General features: G+C 44.6%; 1 protein-coding gene across 1 annotated transcript; it reads right to left on the bottom strand.

Moving 5' to 3' along the window:
- Positions 1-10,966: 10,966 nt before the first annotated feature.
- On the bottom strand, positions 10,967-15,079 carry LOC148148583 (putative G protein-coupled receptor 139). Its single transcript, XM_087992323.1, has 2 exons — positions 14,899-15,079; positions 10,967-11,868 (listed from the first exon to the last, which is right to left on the bottom strand). The coding sequence occupies exons 1-2, from the start codon at positions 15,077-15,079 to the stop codon at positions 10,967-10,969; spliced, it is 1,083 nt and encodes a 360-aa protein (XP_087848449.1).
- Between the last annotated feature and the right edge of the window lie 1,755 nt (positions 15,080-16,834).

Here is a 16,834-nt window from a genome sequence, read left to right as displayed (position 1 = left end):
CCCAAAACAGATCATTGTGGCACACCACTGGGAACTGAGCTCCAGGATGAACATTTCCCATCAACCACCACCCTCTTGAGCTCCAGGATGAGCACTTCCCAACAATCACCACCCTCTGTCTTCCTTCAGCTCGTCAATTTCTGATCCAACCCGCTAAATCACCTTCAATCCCCAAACTCCATGTTTTGAGCAATAGCCTACCATGTGGAACCTTATCAAACGTCTTACTGATGTCCAGTTACACCACATCAACCACCTTACCTTCATTCACCTGTTTTGTCACCTTCTCAAATAATTCAATAAGGTTAGTGAGGCATGGCCAACCCTTCACAAAACCATGTTTGCTGTCTCTCATCATATTATTCCTTTCCAGATGATTATACATCCTATGTTTTATAACAATTTCCAATACCTTACCCACAAACAAAGTAAGGCTCACTGGCCTATAATTAACACTGTTATTGTAGGAGAGAGAAGATGTCTCCAGTCTTTTATCAGATAAAACTGCCCTTGCCACTTAAAGCCACGGATACACCAATGAATAGAGGCCTGTCGTCCTGAGATAGAACAACAGACAGTGCAAAAAAAGGCAAGTTATGCCGATGGGAAATCCAATTAAATTAACCATGAACACATTATGAGAAAGTTGAGGTCAAACAATGCGTGTGAACAAACATTAAGCAGGGGGAGAATCGAACTACAAAACAAGGAGTCTAGTGCATTTTGAGTGCTCCCAATATCCTGAGGAAAGTTGGAGTATGCTCCTGGCCCAGGTTGGGTTTTCCTCGATCAAAGGGATGCCTTTTTGGGTTTAGCAACTTTCAAAGACAGGAGGCAGGGGCTTTTGTCCATGTGAGCACTTGAGCTGTGTTGTCTCAAGGAAGGAAGTGATTTTGTATCCAGGAGTTAGGTTTCAGAGCCAGTTTGATGCCTGTCTTGTATTTATGATGAAGATAACTAGGCAAACGAATGACTGCAAGGGGATCAGGATTAGGAGTTGAATATTCAAGCATTTCCCTCCTATTGAAAAGATAGGCAGGTGTGCAGAGGGGGTGGGTTTGCCATATCAGTTAGAAATGAAACTAAATCAATAGTAAGAAACAAAGGAGGGTCAGATGGTGTAGAATTGGGGAAACGCAAAGGTTAAAAAAATAGTGTTGGAGATATGTCCAGGCCTCCAAACAGTATTCAGGAACTGGGACACGAGATACACCAGGAGATAGAAAAGATGTGTAGGAACGGCAAAGCTACAGTGATCATGGGGGAATTCAATATGCAGGTGGACTGGCAAAATCAGGTTGGCAGTGGATTGCAAGGAAAGGAATTTGTGGAATGTCTCCGAGATGGTTTTTTGGAGCAGCTTGCGGTGGAGCCCACGAGGGAGCAGGCAATATTGGATTTAGTGCTGTTCAATGAGGCAGACTTGATGAGGGAGCTTAAGGTGAAGGAACCCTGAGGAGGCAGTGATCATAATGTGATTGAATTTACTCTGCAATTTGAGAGGGAGAAGATAAAATCAGAGATAATGATATTCAGGAGACACAGCAGAGATTCATCCCGAGGAAAAAGAAACATGGTACAGGGAGAATGAGGCGACCATGGCTGACTAGGGAAGTCAGGGATAGCATGAAAAAAAAAAGGAATCATATAATGTGGGGAAGGGCAGTGGATTGGGAAGCTTACAAAGACCAACAGAGGTCAACAAAAGAAGAAATAAGGAGGGAGAAACTTAAATATGAGGGCAAGTTAGCCGGTAATATAAATGAAGACTGTATGAGTTTCTTTAGATATATAAAGAGCAAAAACGAGGCAAACGTGGACATTGGGCTGCTGGGAAATGACACTGGAGAGATAGTAGTGGGGAACAAGGAAATGGCTAAGGAACTGAGTAATTGCTTTACCTCAGTCTTCACAGTGGAAGACAACAGTAATATCCCAAAAATACAAGAGCGTGAGGGGGCAGAGCTCAGTATGGTGCCCATCGCCAAGGAGAAGGTGCTAGAAAAACTGAATGGTCTGAACGTGAATAAATGATCTGGACCAGATGGACTACTCCCCAGAGTTCTAAGGGACATAGCTGAAGAGATAGTGCAGCAATGTCAGCATGGTTTCATCAAGGGGAAGTCATGCCTGACAAATCTGTTAGAATTCTTTGAGGAAGTAACAAACAAGTTAGACAAAGGTGAGCCAATGGATATTGTCTACCTGGACTTCAAGAAGGCCTTTGACAAGGTGTCTCATTGGATGCTACTGAATAAGATAAGGACCCATGATGTTAGAGGCCAGGTGCTAGCATGGTTAGAAGTCTGGCTGTCTGCCAGAAAGCTGAGAGTGGAAGTGAAAGGGTCCTTCTCAGGATGGCAGCTGGTGAGAATTTGTTATTCGCAAGGCTCAGTGTTGGGACCATAACTTTTCACTTTCTACATTAATTGTCTCAATGAAGGAATCGCGGGTACTCTGGCTCAGCTGCAGATGATACAAAGGTGGTTAGAAGGACAGGGAGTATTGAGGAACCGGGAGGCTGCAGAAGGTTTTGGACAGGTAAGAAGTGTAGGCAAAGAATTGGCAGATGGAGTACAACGTGGGAAAGTGTGAGGTCATAACTTTGGTAGGAATAATAGAGACATAGATTATTTCCTAAATGGGGCGAAAAATCATAAAACTGAAGTGCAAAGAAACTCTAGCCTAGGATTCTCTCAAGTTAAATTTGCAGGTTGAGTCAATAGCTCGGAAGGAAAATGCGATGATGGCATTTATCTTGAGAGGACTTGAATACAAAAGCAGCCACTGTACTTCTTAGGCTCTATAAGACTCTGGTCAGACAACATTCAGAGTACAGTGTGCAGTTTTGGGACCCACCCCCACCCCCCCCCCCCCCCCCCATCTGAGGAATGACGTACTGGCCCTGGAGCATATTCAGAGGAGGATCAGGACAATGATCCCAGGAATGAAGAGGTTAACATCTGAGGAATGTTTGAGGAGTCTGGTCTATACTTGATGGAGTTTAGAAGGATGAGGGGTGATCTAAGAGAAACATACAGAATACTGAATGGCATGGACTGAGTGGAGGTTGGGAAGTTGTTTCCATTGGGAGGAGAGACTGGGACCCAAGGGCACAGCTTTGAGTAAAGGGAAGATGTTTCAAAATGGAGATAAGGAGAAACTTCTTCAGCCAGAGAGTGGTGAATCTATGGAATTCATTGCCACAGAAGGCTGTGGAGGCCAGGTCATTGAGTATATTTAGAACTGACATAGATAGGTTCTTGATTTTCAAGGGGGTCAAGGGTTATGGGGAGAAAGTGGGAGAATGGGTTTGAGAAACATATCCGCCATGATTGAATGGCAGAGCAGACTCATTGGGCTGACTGGCCTCATTTCTGCTCCTCTATTTTATGGTCTTATAACATTTGTGACTTTTGCATGTTCTTTCAATCGAGTTTTGTTGTCAGATGAGTCAGCTTTACTTCATGAAACTTAATACAATCAGATATTATTCACTATTTCCAAGGACCTATCTTACCTAATGAATATTTCTGCTGAACCTGAAACACTTGAACATCACAGTTTGAAGCAGTTAGTCCAAAAGTCTTTTAATTAGTTGACTTCAAACACATTGAACTCATCCAAACTCTGTAAATTCCCTTTTAAAACTGACAAAGTATTTGTGGCAGCACATACAACATGTGATTCACCTCACTGTACAATAGCTTGTGGAAGGATCTTCCAGATAACAATGGAGGCAGGCTCATTAATGACTTGTCTGGAAGATTAACATGAACTCGTCACGAACAAGGGAAGTTAGTGGGGTTGGAAAGGATGTGGAAACAAGTATTAAGGTTGCAGCAAGATCAACCATGAACTGATCAAATCCCAGATCAGACTCAAAAGGCTAACTGACCTACTCCTCATTCATACTTGTGTCTTCACATGTATCCCATGAAGGGCAGACAAACCTCACTGTATCTTTGTCACACACCTTAGAGAGTGCAGATTGTCCCGACTGCATCTATATCACACACATTGGCTAGAGCAGACTGATCCCATTGTGTCTATATCATTGACTGTGGGAGAACAGACCATTTACTCTGTAGAGCACCAGGACTGCCAACTGAACATATTCAGTCTGTATCACAAAGATTGGAGAGTGCAGACTCCCCTCACTGTGTCTGTACCACTGACCCCACGGAGAGTGGATTGGATGGATTCTGAGACAGAACACATTTCTAATCCCTAAATCCTTCAATCCACCTCATTATTTAATGAATTTCACCATTCGGGGAAAAGGGTATTTTACCATGTTCTCCAGCTGTTTCCTGAACTTATTCTGGGTCACGACATATATACAAGTGTTTGTGCAGCAACTTAGGAGCTGGCGAATGAATCCGATATCTCCTACAAAATAATGTAGATATAGGTCCCTGTATCCCATCCGATATGTGCATTTCCATAGAGAGTATAGCAGAAACACTGAGATTCTGTTTTGGAAGATGCTGTGACAAGGCTGTCGCAAAGTTGCTGCAGTACATCTTCCACGTGCCACACTTTGCTGCTGGGTGCTTTTTTGGTGGAAGCTGTGAATATTTGTGGATGTGGTGCCAGACAAGAGCACTTTATTCTGGATATTATCAAGTTTCTTGACTGTTGTTGCAGCAGAGCTTACCCAGGCAAGTGAGGAATATTCCATCACACTCCTGACTTGCCCTTTGCAGATATTGAACAGATTTTGGGGAGGCGAGAGATAAGAAATGTATCACAGAATTACCAATCTCTGACATGATCTTGTAACAATGGGATTTATATAAGTGGTCCAGCTAGTCTGTGGTCAATGGTAACCCCATTCAACCGTGGCCCAGGATGTAGACAGTGCGGGATTCAGTAACTGTAAGACCAATCAATGTCAAGAGAAATGGTTGGATTCTCTCTTTTCGGAGATACCTGACACTTGTGTGGCACACATGCTACTTTTAGTTCAGGTCTGAATACTGCCCAAGTGTTGCTATATACCAGCATAGTGTCTGACAAGTCAGGAATGGGAAAAACTTTGTGAACAATCAACAAACATCCTGAATTCTGACCTTATGATGGAGGGATTGTCCATGATGAAGTAGCTGAAGATAACTGGGCCGAGGACACTTCCCTGAGGAACTCCTGCAGAGATGTCCTGGAGCTGAGGTGGCTGACTTCCAACAATCACACCCATCCTCCAATGTGCCAGGAATGATTCCAAACAATGAGAGGTTCATCCCATTTCTCATTATTTTAGATTTCCTTCAGGTCAGACTTGGTCACTTCCTGCTTTGATGTCAAGTGCAGACTCTCTCAACTCAGGAGTCCAGCTCTTTTGTCCTTGTTTGGATATTAGTTGTTATGAGGTCTGGTGCTGAGCAACCCTGCAGAGCTGGACACCAGTGAACAAGTTATTGCTGAGGGAGTGCAGCTCGGTAGCTCTCTTGATGACACCTTCCATCATGTTGCTGTTAATTCCGATCAGACCGAAGGGGTGGTAATTATCTGGGTTTATTTTTTCTACTCTTTGAGATTTACCTGTTTAGATCCCTATGTTAGTCAGTGGTTTCAGTTTTGTACTGGAACAAATTAATCAACTGATTGAGTAGGTACAGAGCTTAAACAATATAACACAGAACCAAGTGGCAAACTGTGTATAAAGTAATGGTTTGTAAGACACTAAACATATATCCCGAGGGAAAGGCAGCGATAGGCTGCAGTTAAGGGACAAGGTTGAGGACTGCAGCTTGAGGACAGGTGTTCCATTGTGAATGTGACAACTGACCACTGCCCTCAGCTCAGTATCACCACTTTGTCTTTACTGTGGGAAACGTAATCAAGTCTGTGAAACTTGTGAAAGCACTCATTATACTCATGTGGTTGTGGAGCTAATCCAATTGAAAGTCCCTTTCGATGAGCTCTGTCAACTTGGTGTGTTCTTGTAATTGAGCTAAGGCTTGCAATGACATGATAGCAATGGTCAGAAGTTATATCAGTTTCAATCAGATCAAAATCTTTACAGTAAGGGCAAGAAGGACAAGAAAAGATGATAGAAAGCAAACAGGGAATGCAGGATCGACAGGGCTGTTTCTGCATTTTTCGGTGCCTAGGTCAGTGCCAGGTGATCCGTCCAGTTTCAGATCATGGCTCAGCTTCCAGTGTGAACGGCAGGAAGCTGCACCCTCTGCTTCACAGAAATCGGGCTCATCCCATCCATTCCCGACTGCGCACTTCAGGCTGATGGTTTTTCTATCCATCGTATGGACTGTGCATTGTCCTCAGGTAAGGCAATTCTGTAGGGGTTTGCTTTGGATTCAACAACTTGTGGTACATGGGCATTGCAACCCTGTGCAGCCATTGTTCCCCAAACCTTGAATTCCTCACCGTCAAATGCCACCCCTTCTATCTCCCACGGGAATTTACCACTGTTATACTAACTGCTGTGTACATACCACCACAAGTAAAGGTTGAGGAAGCTCTGGATGTGCTGTACTCCACCATAACACCCTGGAGACGGAACACTCCGAGGCCCTGTTTATTGTGACTGGCCACTTCAATCAAGCCAATCTAAGGAAGGTATTGACCAAGTACCACCAGAACAGTACCTGCCCCACCAGGGGCCAGAATATTTTAGACCACGGCTACACCACTGTGAAGGATGCTTACCGCTCCATCCCCCGCCCTCACTTCCAGGAACTCCGACCACAATGCATGTTTCTTCTCCTGGTTTACAGGCAAAAGCTCAAGCAGGAGACCCCCCTCGCGGATTCAAATCCAGTGCTGGTCGGAGGAGGCAGAGGATCAACTCCAGTGCTGTCTAGAATTGGCTGATTGGGCCATGTTCAAACAGTCTGCAGGTACCTTGGATGAGTACGCCACCACTGTCACAGACTTTATCAGCAAGGGTGGGGAGGACTGCAAACCGAGGAAGTCAATCCGGGTGTTCCCCAACAGGAAACCCTGGATGAATCAGGATATATATAACCTGATAAAAACCAGACACGAGGCCTTCAGATCAGGAGACACACTCAAATATAAGGAATCCAAGTATGACCTTCACAGAGTCATTAAGACAGTCAAGGACCAATGCCTCTCCAAACTAGAAACCCAGACAGATACCCAGCGACTATGGCAAGGACTGAATGACATCACAGGTTCTAAAAAGAGACAGTGCAAGGTAGCAGGCGATGACGTATCCCTCCCAGATTGTCTCAACACCTTCTCTGCTCACTTTGAGAGGTAACACCGATTCCGACAAGTCCTGATGAACCTATCCCAACAGTCACTGCTTCAGAGGTCAGATCAGTTTTCCGTCGGTTGAATCCAAGGCAGGACAAGACGGAGTACCAGGCCATGCACTCAGAGCATGTGCAGAACAACAGGCAGAGGTCTTCTCAGACATCTTCAACCTCTCTCTGCAGCAGGCCTCTGGCCCTGCCTGTTTCAAGAGGCCAACATAATTCCTGTGCCTAAGAAGACTCATGCAGTGTGTCTCAATGACTACCGCCCAGTGGCCCTAACTTCGGTAGTCATGAAGTACTTTGAAAGGCTGGTCATGGCAGTAATCAACTCCAGCCTTCCCACTGCTCTTCACCCACTCCAATTTGCCTATTGGACCAATAGTTCCACATCAGGTACCATATCACTTGCCCTTCACTCCTCCCAAAATGTCTTGACACCAAGAACAGCTACATAAGGATCCTACTCATTGGCTACAGTTCAGCATTCAACACTATTATCCTCTTGTGATTACTAAACATAGTTATCGCAGACTAAGCCCCACTCTCTACAACTGGATCCTCAGTTTCCTGACCCACAGGCCACAATCAGTGAAGATTGTGGTCAATATTTCATCCTCACTAACACTCAACACTAGAGCCCCCCAGAGGTGCGTATTCAGCCCCCTACTGTACTCACTGTATACCCATGACTGCCTCACCAAATACCACACTAATGCCTTTTACAAGTTCACTGATGACACCACCATAGTCGGTCGAATCTCAGATGACAATGAAACAGACTACAGATGGGAGGTGGAAGATCTGGAAAATGGTGCATTGAGAACAACCCAGCTCTCAATGCCGGCAAAACCAAGGAACGCATTATTGACCTTCGGTGGGGTGCTACTCATGCCCCCCTACACATTAACATCACAGAGGGGAACGAGTGGAGAGTGTCAAGCTCCTGGGAGTGGTCATCCACAACAAGCTTTCATGGACTCTTCATGTGGACACACTGGTTACAAAGGTCCAACAACATCTCTTCTTCCTCAGGCAGCTGAGGAAATTTGGCATGACGATGAATACCCTTGCCATCTTTTTTAGATGCACCATCGAGAGCATTCTGTCTGTATGTATCTCGACCTGGTATGGCAACTGTACCATTCAAGATCAGAGACGGTTACAGAGAGTGGTGAACTCGGCCCAGACAATCATAAAGGCCAACCTCTCATCTATAGAATCCATCTACCAGGCCCACTGTCAAGGAAAGGCCGCCAGCATTCTCAAAGATCCATCCCACCCTGGCAAAGTTTTCTGACAACCTCGACCAAGGGGAGAAGGTACAGAAACCTGAACACACGCACCAGCCGGTTTCACAACAGTTTCTACTCTACTGTTATTAGAATACTGAAAGGACTCACAAACTCTAAACATTTGCCTCTATATATGTATTGTTTTTTGCCAATGTTTACCTATTATTTACTTATCTATGCAACTTAACTCTGTGATCTGCCTGTATTGCTCACAAGTCAAAGCTTTTCACTGTGCCTCAGTACGCGTGACAATAAATTCAATTCAAATCAATTCAATTCATTTCTTTCAGACTTTGTAATGTCTGGTACAACTGAGTGGCTGGCCAGGTCAGTACAGTGGGCAATTGAGAATCAATCACACTGCTGTGGGTCTGGAGTCACATGTAGGCCAGACCAGGTGAGGACAGCAGATTTCCTACTCTGTCAGGCATCAGTGAGCCAGATGTATTTTGCCATGGTCATCAGTGAATCTTAATTCCAGATACTCTTTTTTTGAATTGAAGTCAAATTCCACCATCTGTCATGGCAGGATTTGAGGATATGGGTCTCCGGGAGGTAGGACAAAATGGCTGAAGGAGCTGCACAAAATGGCTTCTGCATTGCTAAGTTAGATTAGACAAAATGGTTCACTGTATCTATATCACCAACTGCAGCTAACCTATATAAACCAATAATCATTAACCATTAGAATGAGAAGTAGACAGATAAAATGAGGAAATATTAACCACACACTGCAAGCCTTTGGAATGGGAATGGCTCGCTGCACCCTGCAAGCTGATTTATGATTTAACTTCTTTATAAATCAAAATCATTGGTTGAAGCAACTATCAATGAAGTGATATCATGCATTCATTGATTGTTACTATGCGATCATGCTCCGTGTCTGACTATGAACAGTGTGTATAAACCTAATGCAAACTCTCTAAGTTGTTGGATATTTTTGATTGCCAAGAAGTGTTCATACTTCTGGGTGAATCAGAGTCTGCCAACCCAGTGCTGTATCAGACAATATGTGATTGCTTGTGCGATTGACAAAGTTTCGTTGACAGGTGTGTTTATTGACCGATAGTGGAACCGAGAGACCTCTCCCCGGGGGACCACTTCTTCAGATTCACTCCTGGGTCCCCAGAGCATTGACTCAGTTTCTGGATTGTTAGTCTCATGATAATAACAGCCAGCATCACCTCCCTTCCCCCCACTGCATAGAGGGGTAGAGAGGACTGCATGGAGGGGTGGAGAGGACAGCTTGGAGGTGTACAGAGGACTGCATGATGGTGTTTAGAGGACTGTATGGAGGGGTACAGAGCACCGATTGGAGTGGTACAGAGGACAGTACGGAAGACTTTATGGAGATGTATAGCAGAATGGAGTTATATGGAGTTATATGGAGACCTGCACATAGGTATATAGAGGACTGCATAGAGGGGTACAAACAACTGTAAGGAGGTGTATAGAGGACTGTATATAGGTGTATAGAGAACTGCATGGACTTGTATACAGGACTGCATGGAGGTGTGTACAGGACTGCATGGAGGTATATGGCAGACTGCATGGAGATATTCAGAGGACTGCGTGGAGGGCTATAGCAGACTGCACAGTGATGCATACCAGACTGTATGGTGCTGTATAGAGGACTGCATGGTGGTGCATACCAGACTGTATGGTGCTGTATAGAGGACTGCATGGAGGTGTATAGCAGACTGCATGGTGCTGTATAGAAGACGGCATGGAGGTTTATAAAGCACTGCTTGGAAGTGTCAAGTGGACTCATGGAATTCACAACAGTGCCTCTTCTTCCTCAGGAGTCTGAGGAAATTCAGCCCATTCAAAACAACACTCACCGAGGTTTGAAGTTGCACCGTAGAAAGCACTCTAACTGGGTACATCACGGTTTGTTGTGGTAACTGCTCTGCCCAGGTCCATCAGAAACTCCAAGGAAGTTCATGAGGAATGATGAAGTACTTATGCCCATAATGCCGACTCTCCTGTTTCACGGGCGCTACTTGATCTGCTGCCGCACTGCCTTTTCAACTCTGACTCTCCAACATCTGTGGTCCTCACTTTCTCCTACTCCTCATTCAGATTGGTTTGTTCACATGAATCCCAGTGAGGGCAGACCAAACTCACTGTGTCTTTGACACATACCCTAGAGAGGGCAGATTGTCCCTACTGCATCTGTATCACACACCTTGGGAACAGCAGATTGACCCCATTTTGTCGACATCATTGACTGTGGGAGAACAGACCATTTACTCTGTGTCTGTCGTGGAGCACCAGGGCTGCCAACTGTACATACTTAGTCTGTCTCACAAAGATTGGAGAGTGCAGACTCCCCTCACTGTGTCTGCATCACTGACCCCATAGAAAGTAGATTGGATGGACTCTGAGACAGAACACATTCCTAATCCCTGAATTCTCCAATCCATCTCACCATTTAATGAATTTCTCCATTTGGGTAAAAGGGTATTTTACCATGTTCTTCAGCTGTTTCCTGAACTTAGTCTGGGTCACGACATATATACAGGTGTTTGTGCAGCAACTTAGGAGCTGGAGAATGTATCCTATTTCTCGAACAAAATAATGTAGATATATTGCCCTATACCCCATTGAAAACATTCGTCTCCAGAGAGAGTTTACCACAAACACTGACCATAACAGGATGAAATTCCCTGAGTTAACAAACAATAAAATGATGGACTTCCTTCGAGACCCCATTTCTGGGTCACTGGGATTCTCCCCACTGCTGTGAGCCCGAAGTCTCCTGCGGGTTCTGCTGGCCACTAAAATGTACCTGACACTTAAAGAATTGAGCAGCAGAATCAGAACAAATGGCACTGCTGGGGTCAGGATATAATGAAGGCACTCGATTGTTCCCCAGGCTGGAGATGAGAGAATATCAGCTGGTACTGAACAAAACCAGGGATGATTCCTGAGCAAATACTGAGATGTGAACATAAAGTACCAGAAAATGTTCTTCAAACCACTCAGCACAGTCACTGTTCCCAGAACCACAGCTGCTGTCTTCTCGGTACAAAATTTAATTTGCAGATTTGGGCAGCAAATGGCCACATATCGATCAAAGGTAAAAGTGACGGGAAACCAGACAGAACAGTCGGTGGCTGCATAAATGAAGACAGCGTGGATATTACAGATGGGGATAGCCCGTAGGAAACGAAACTCTCTCTTGTAAACAATTGGAATGTGTCTCAACAGCAGATCGCGTATAATAACCAGTATGTCTGCTGTTGACATCGCCACCAGGTATTGAGGAATACATTTTGAAAGACCACACTTTCCTTGCAACAAAAGTATAATTGTGATGATGTTAACTGTGAGGAAGAAAAATAAATATGGAAGTTAATCAAGCTGGTAGAAAAGTTGACAATTTCACAGAGTACTTTGTCAGATTTGCAAATGTGTCCTTCTTTCTGAAAACGTATTGAAGTATTCATACCTATGTTTGAGTAATCTGCTGGACTCAAAAATTACCATCCTACTAAATCAATCACTAAGTAAAAAATCATATGTTGTATGATACAGAAAATGAGGAATAGCAGTTTATAAGATATTCTGTGAAGATTGACTCTGTGTTGACAAATTATTTATATTGAAAACAAGGGAATGCAGGGGAAATCACCAAGACCATGAGAGGTATGTTTCAGTTTTTGAAGCAGAACTGAGGTCAGTGACCCTGTATTAGAGTGGAGGAAATGATCAGGTTCCTGCTCTTCATCTTTACAGAGTCATTCAAACTTAGTGCGGAAGAACCTCATTCACTAATATCAAGTGACCATCGAGCATATCATCACACATATCCTGCTCCTGATCCTCATCCAATGCAGATGGATTTATGTCATCATATATCTGTGTATATTGTTCACTCTCATATTTACTTAGGGATTTTGTGTAATGAAAGAACAGTAGTCCTTGATTACCATCTTTTATCATTCATAAAATATGGGCGATGCTGGTTAGGTCAACATTCGATGCCCATCTCTGATTGCCCCCGCTCAGACGCTGCCAAGCTGCCTTCTTCAGGTCCATGTAATGTAGGTATACCCACAAAGATGTTAGGGAGGAAGTTCCACCGTATTGACTCTGTGATAGTGAAGGAACAGCAATATGGCCCCAAGATAATTTCGCTGTGCAGCTGATGGCTGATTGCTTCGAGATGGTGGAGGTCACAGTTTTGGAAGATGTTGTGAAAGGGCCTTTAAAACATTGCTGCAGTGCATCTTCCACAAGCCTCAGATTGCAGCCACCGTGCATTGATGTTAAAGCAGAGAATGTTTGTGGATGTGATGCCAATCAAAGGACTTGCTATACACTGGATGATGTCAAGTTTCTGATGTATTTTGGAGCTAAACTCATTTCGGAAAGTACAGAGCATTGCATCACATACCCGCCTTGCCCTTTGTAGATGGTGGACATGCTTTGGGTCATACAGACATGAGGTATGTACCACAAACGTACCAACCTCTAATGTGGTCTTGTAACACTGTCATTTCCAGAGCTGGTCCACATCAGTCTGTGGTCAATTGTAATCCCCCAGGAGATTGGGAGTGGGAGATTCAGTGATGGTAAAGCAATTAATAACAAGTGAAATGGTTATATTCACACTTTTTGGAGTTAAGTGGCACTAGTCAGCCCAGGACTGAATATTGGTCAGGCAGTGCTATGTGTGGATGTTGAGATTTCCTGTGACCAGCAAATGGGGAATGATACACAATGTTGTACAACAATCAACAAACATCCTGAATTCTAACCCCAGGATGGAGGGATGGTCAGTGATGAAGCAGCTGAAGGTGATTTGGACTGTATCATTGCTGCATCATTGGATGGTCTCTGCATTCTCACTGATGTTAGTTTCTGCACAGAGGGCTTAGTAAGGGGGAAACAGTTTAAACCAGTGCACTGTTGCCATTGGAGATGAAACTGATTGGGCCTGCAGTGGGGTCTACACTGAGGGATGGTCTCTGTTTTCTCCTGCCAGTTCTCCTGCCCTGCATCCTCAGCTCTGGGCCATAGAATTGGAGAATTATAGAGCATGGAAAAAGGTCTTTTGATCCAAATTGTCTATGCAAACCAGATTTCCTCCTCTGAACTAGTCCTCTGAACTAGTCCTCTGTTCATGTATCTGCCCCATATTCCTCTGACCTTTCCCATCCACGTATCTGTCCAAGTTTGTTTTGAATGCTGTCATTGTAGTCGCCTCTACCACTTCTTCTGGCAGCTCGTCTCATACACGCACCACCCTCTGTGTGGAAAAGTTGCCCCTCAGGTCGATTTTACATCGTTCCCCGCTCACCTTAAAACTATGCCCTCCAGCTTTGGGTAAGTGTGAAAAACACCTTCTATACCACCCTGTCTACCTGTGATGCCACTCTCATGGTACCATGTATCTGCACCCACTGGTGTCTCTTTTCAAGATTTCTACCCAGTGCCCTACCAGTAACTGTGCTGACTCCTTGGTGTAGTTAACTACATGGGGGTGGTGTGGAGGGAGGTGTATGGCTGGAGGGGTTGAGCAGGTCATTGAATAAATTGTGTTGGAGTAGACCTTCTCCAGTACAAATACAGGAACATTCTCTCATAGCCAGCAGTCATGGCACCAAGACCATTGACTGGTTTTAGATTTTGGAAGGCAGGGGTTTGGTCACATTTTGGCAGTTTTGACAGAAGAGGGGTCAAGGGTCACTTGCAGCACGGGAATAGATTGACACACAGGCAGTGGAATAAATATCACATCCAGCACCATTCATTGTCCGGGTAGGTTCATTGCAATTGAGGGAAACTTTGAAGAAACAATGCAAGGCACATTCTATAAGTCTCTGGTTTTCAGACAGCTCCATTCCTGTGGCAGCCAGTTCTGAGAGATTGTATTTGTTTCACCCTGATGTCGAGGGGTGGAGGAGGATGGGGATCAGGAAATGTTGGTCAGGATGGGGAACTGGGAAAGTGAGTTGACTGAAAAGCTTCTTGTAATGAGATACATGTTGGGAACAGTGGCCACCCGAGTCAGTGCCAGGAACCAACACAAGGGTGACCCAATTCGGGTCAAATGGGTCTGTAAGATTCTGAACAATCTCACTGGTCCACATGACTTGGCCAAGGATAGGATTGGAATCGGTGGATAGGCATTAAAGCTTATAGTAGGAACGAAAGATAATGGCTTTGATCTTTCCAAATTGAAATGATAAGAGCATTACTACGGTGAAATATGATTTACAGATCTCATGGGTAGACTTTGACACTTAGCAGGAATAACAGCAAAAGCAGCAAGGAGGACAGAGCAACTGGCAGGGAAAGTGATGCAGTTAAAGATAGTTCTAAGAGTTAATTAAGAGCTAGAGACTTACCAGGAACACCAACAATAACAAGGGTGGGATAGTAAATGTGTTGAATAACCCGGAGTATATAATGGATCTGATTTGTTAATGACATCAAGTGGTAATTTGCAAAAATATAATCAATTGTTGCTGAGAAACTCCTGCCCATTGTTGTAAAATTCCGATCTTCTGTGTTCAGATTCCAACCCATGGTTGTAAAATTCCAATCTATTGTTCTCAGATTTGAATCTCTCTTCTCCCGTGCTCCCAGTCTCTGGAGCTGCCGGTCCCTGTTACTGCTGGGGGTGATGCTGGAGGTGATGCTGTCACTGATGCTATATCCTTGTACATTGTAAGGAATTTGTTATTAATAGAAAAGGGAAACCCTCCTGGGACACTATTAAATTCCATGGAGTTTGACATCAAGTACAGTCACTGAACAAACATGTTCAGTTAACCCTTTCAATCCAGTACACTATTCCCACAATGGAATAGGACCTGGAGCAAACGCGGACTGTATGGACATGAGTTACTGAGAGAAGGAGAGATTCAGGCATTGACCATAATCTTTCAATTATCTGGAGATATTGAAGTGGTTCGAAAGAAATGGATAGTTATAAATAATACACTCCTGTTCAAAAAAGGCTGGAGAGATAATTGCTGTTCCTGCAGCCAGTCAGTTGGGGTACTCTGCCTCCCTTAGTTTAAAGTAAGGACCGCTTCAGTAACATGTTGTCTGAGGCACTGACAGCAGAGAGACATGTTGAAAGGCTGTGGTTCAGGCTGAAAAGAGACACATTAATTGTTTGATTGATTGATTAGAAGAAGTGAAAAGCTTCATTTATGAGCAGTACAGATAGATCACAGTAAGCAGGGATATACAGATCACAGGGTGAACAGAAATGTGGACAGAGATGTACAGGTTACACCCCACAGCGTGTGCACTGGGCAAGATCAACATTAACAAAGTCAGCATTATTTGAAGTTCAAGGTTCCATCCATCAGTCTAATAACGGCTGGGAAGAAGCTGTTCCTGAAGCTGCTGGTGAGTGTGTTCAAGCTTCTGTACCTTCTGCCTGATGGGTGAGGTTGTAGAAGATCATTACCGGGGTGGGAGGGGTCCTCGATGATGTTGGCAGCCATTCCACGGCAACGGGCCGTGTAAGTGGAGTCCATGGATGGAAGGTTGGCTTCCGTGATGGTCTGGGCTGTGCACACAACTCTCTGTAGTTCCTTACCGTGCTGGGCAGAGCGGTTGTTACACCGGGACAGGATGCTCTCTGTGTTGCATCTGGAGAGTTTGGTGAGGGACCTTATGGACAGGCCAAATTCCTGAAGTTGCCTGAGGAACAAGATGCGTTGTTGTTCCTTGTGGATTATCACAGCAATGTGGGAAGGCCAGGACAGCTTGACAGTTACTTTCACTCCTCGGAACTTGACACTCTCCACCCTCTCAGCCTCAGCTCCATTGATGTAGAAGGAGGCATGTTCTCCTCCTGTCTTTCTGAAGTCAATGATCAGTCCCTGGAGCTATCGGGGAATGTAACACTGCACTGCTGGCTTTCTGCTTGAACAGTGCATAGAAAGCGTTGAGCGCGTCAGGGAGGGATGTATCTTTGTCCGCTGTCTTGCTCTGCCTCATTCTGTATCCCGTTATGTTGTTTCGGCCTTCCCACAGACAGTGGGTGTCTGGATGGTTGGTTTGTACCTCCAACTCTTGGCCTGATACTGCCTCTTGGTATCTCTGATGGTTTTGCGGAGGTCATATCTGGGTTTTCTGTATTGGTCTGGGTAATCCAACTTGAATGCTGAGTGTCTGGTTTTCAGGAGGAAGTGGATTTCACAGTTCATCCAAGATTCCCTTTTGGGAAACACCCGGAGTGACTTTGGCACGCACTTCTCCGTGGATTTGCTCATGATGTCCGTGATGATGATGGTGCAATCGTCCCGGATTTCTGCTGAGTCC

This window comes from Chiloscyllium plagiosum, unplaced genomic scaffold (assembly GCF_037043375.1).
Source record: "Chiloscyllium plagiosum isolate Xiang-an unplaced genomic scaffold, Cpla_swu_hap1 HiC_scaffold_12, whole genome shotgun sequence".
Taxonomy (NCBI): Eukaryota; Metazoa; Chordata; class Chondrichthyes; order Orectolobiformes; family Hemiscylliidae; genus Chiloscyllium; species Chiloscyllium plagiosum.
This window is presented reverse-complemented; position numbering and strand designations above follow the sequence as displayed.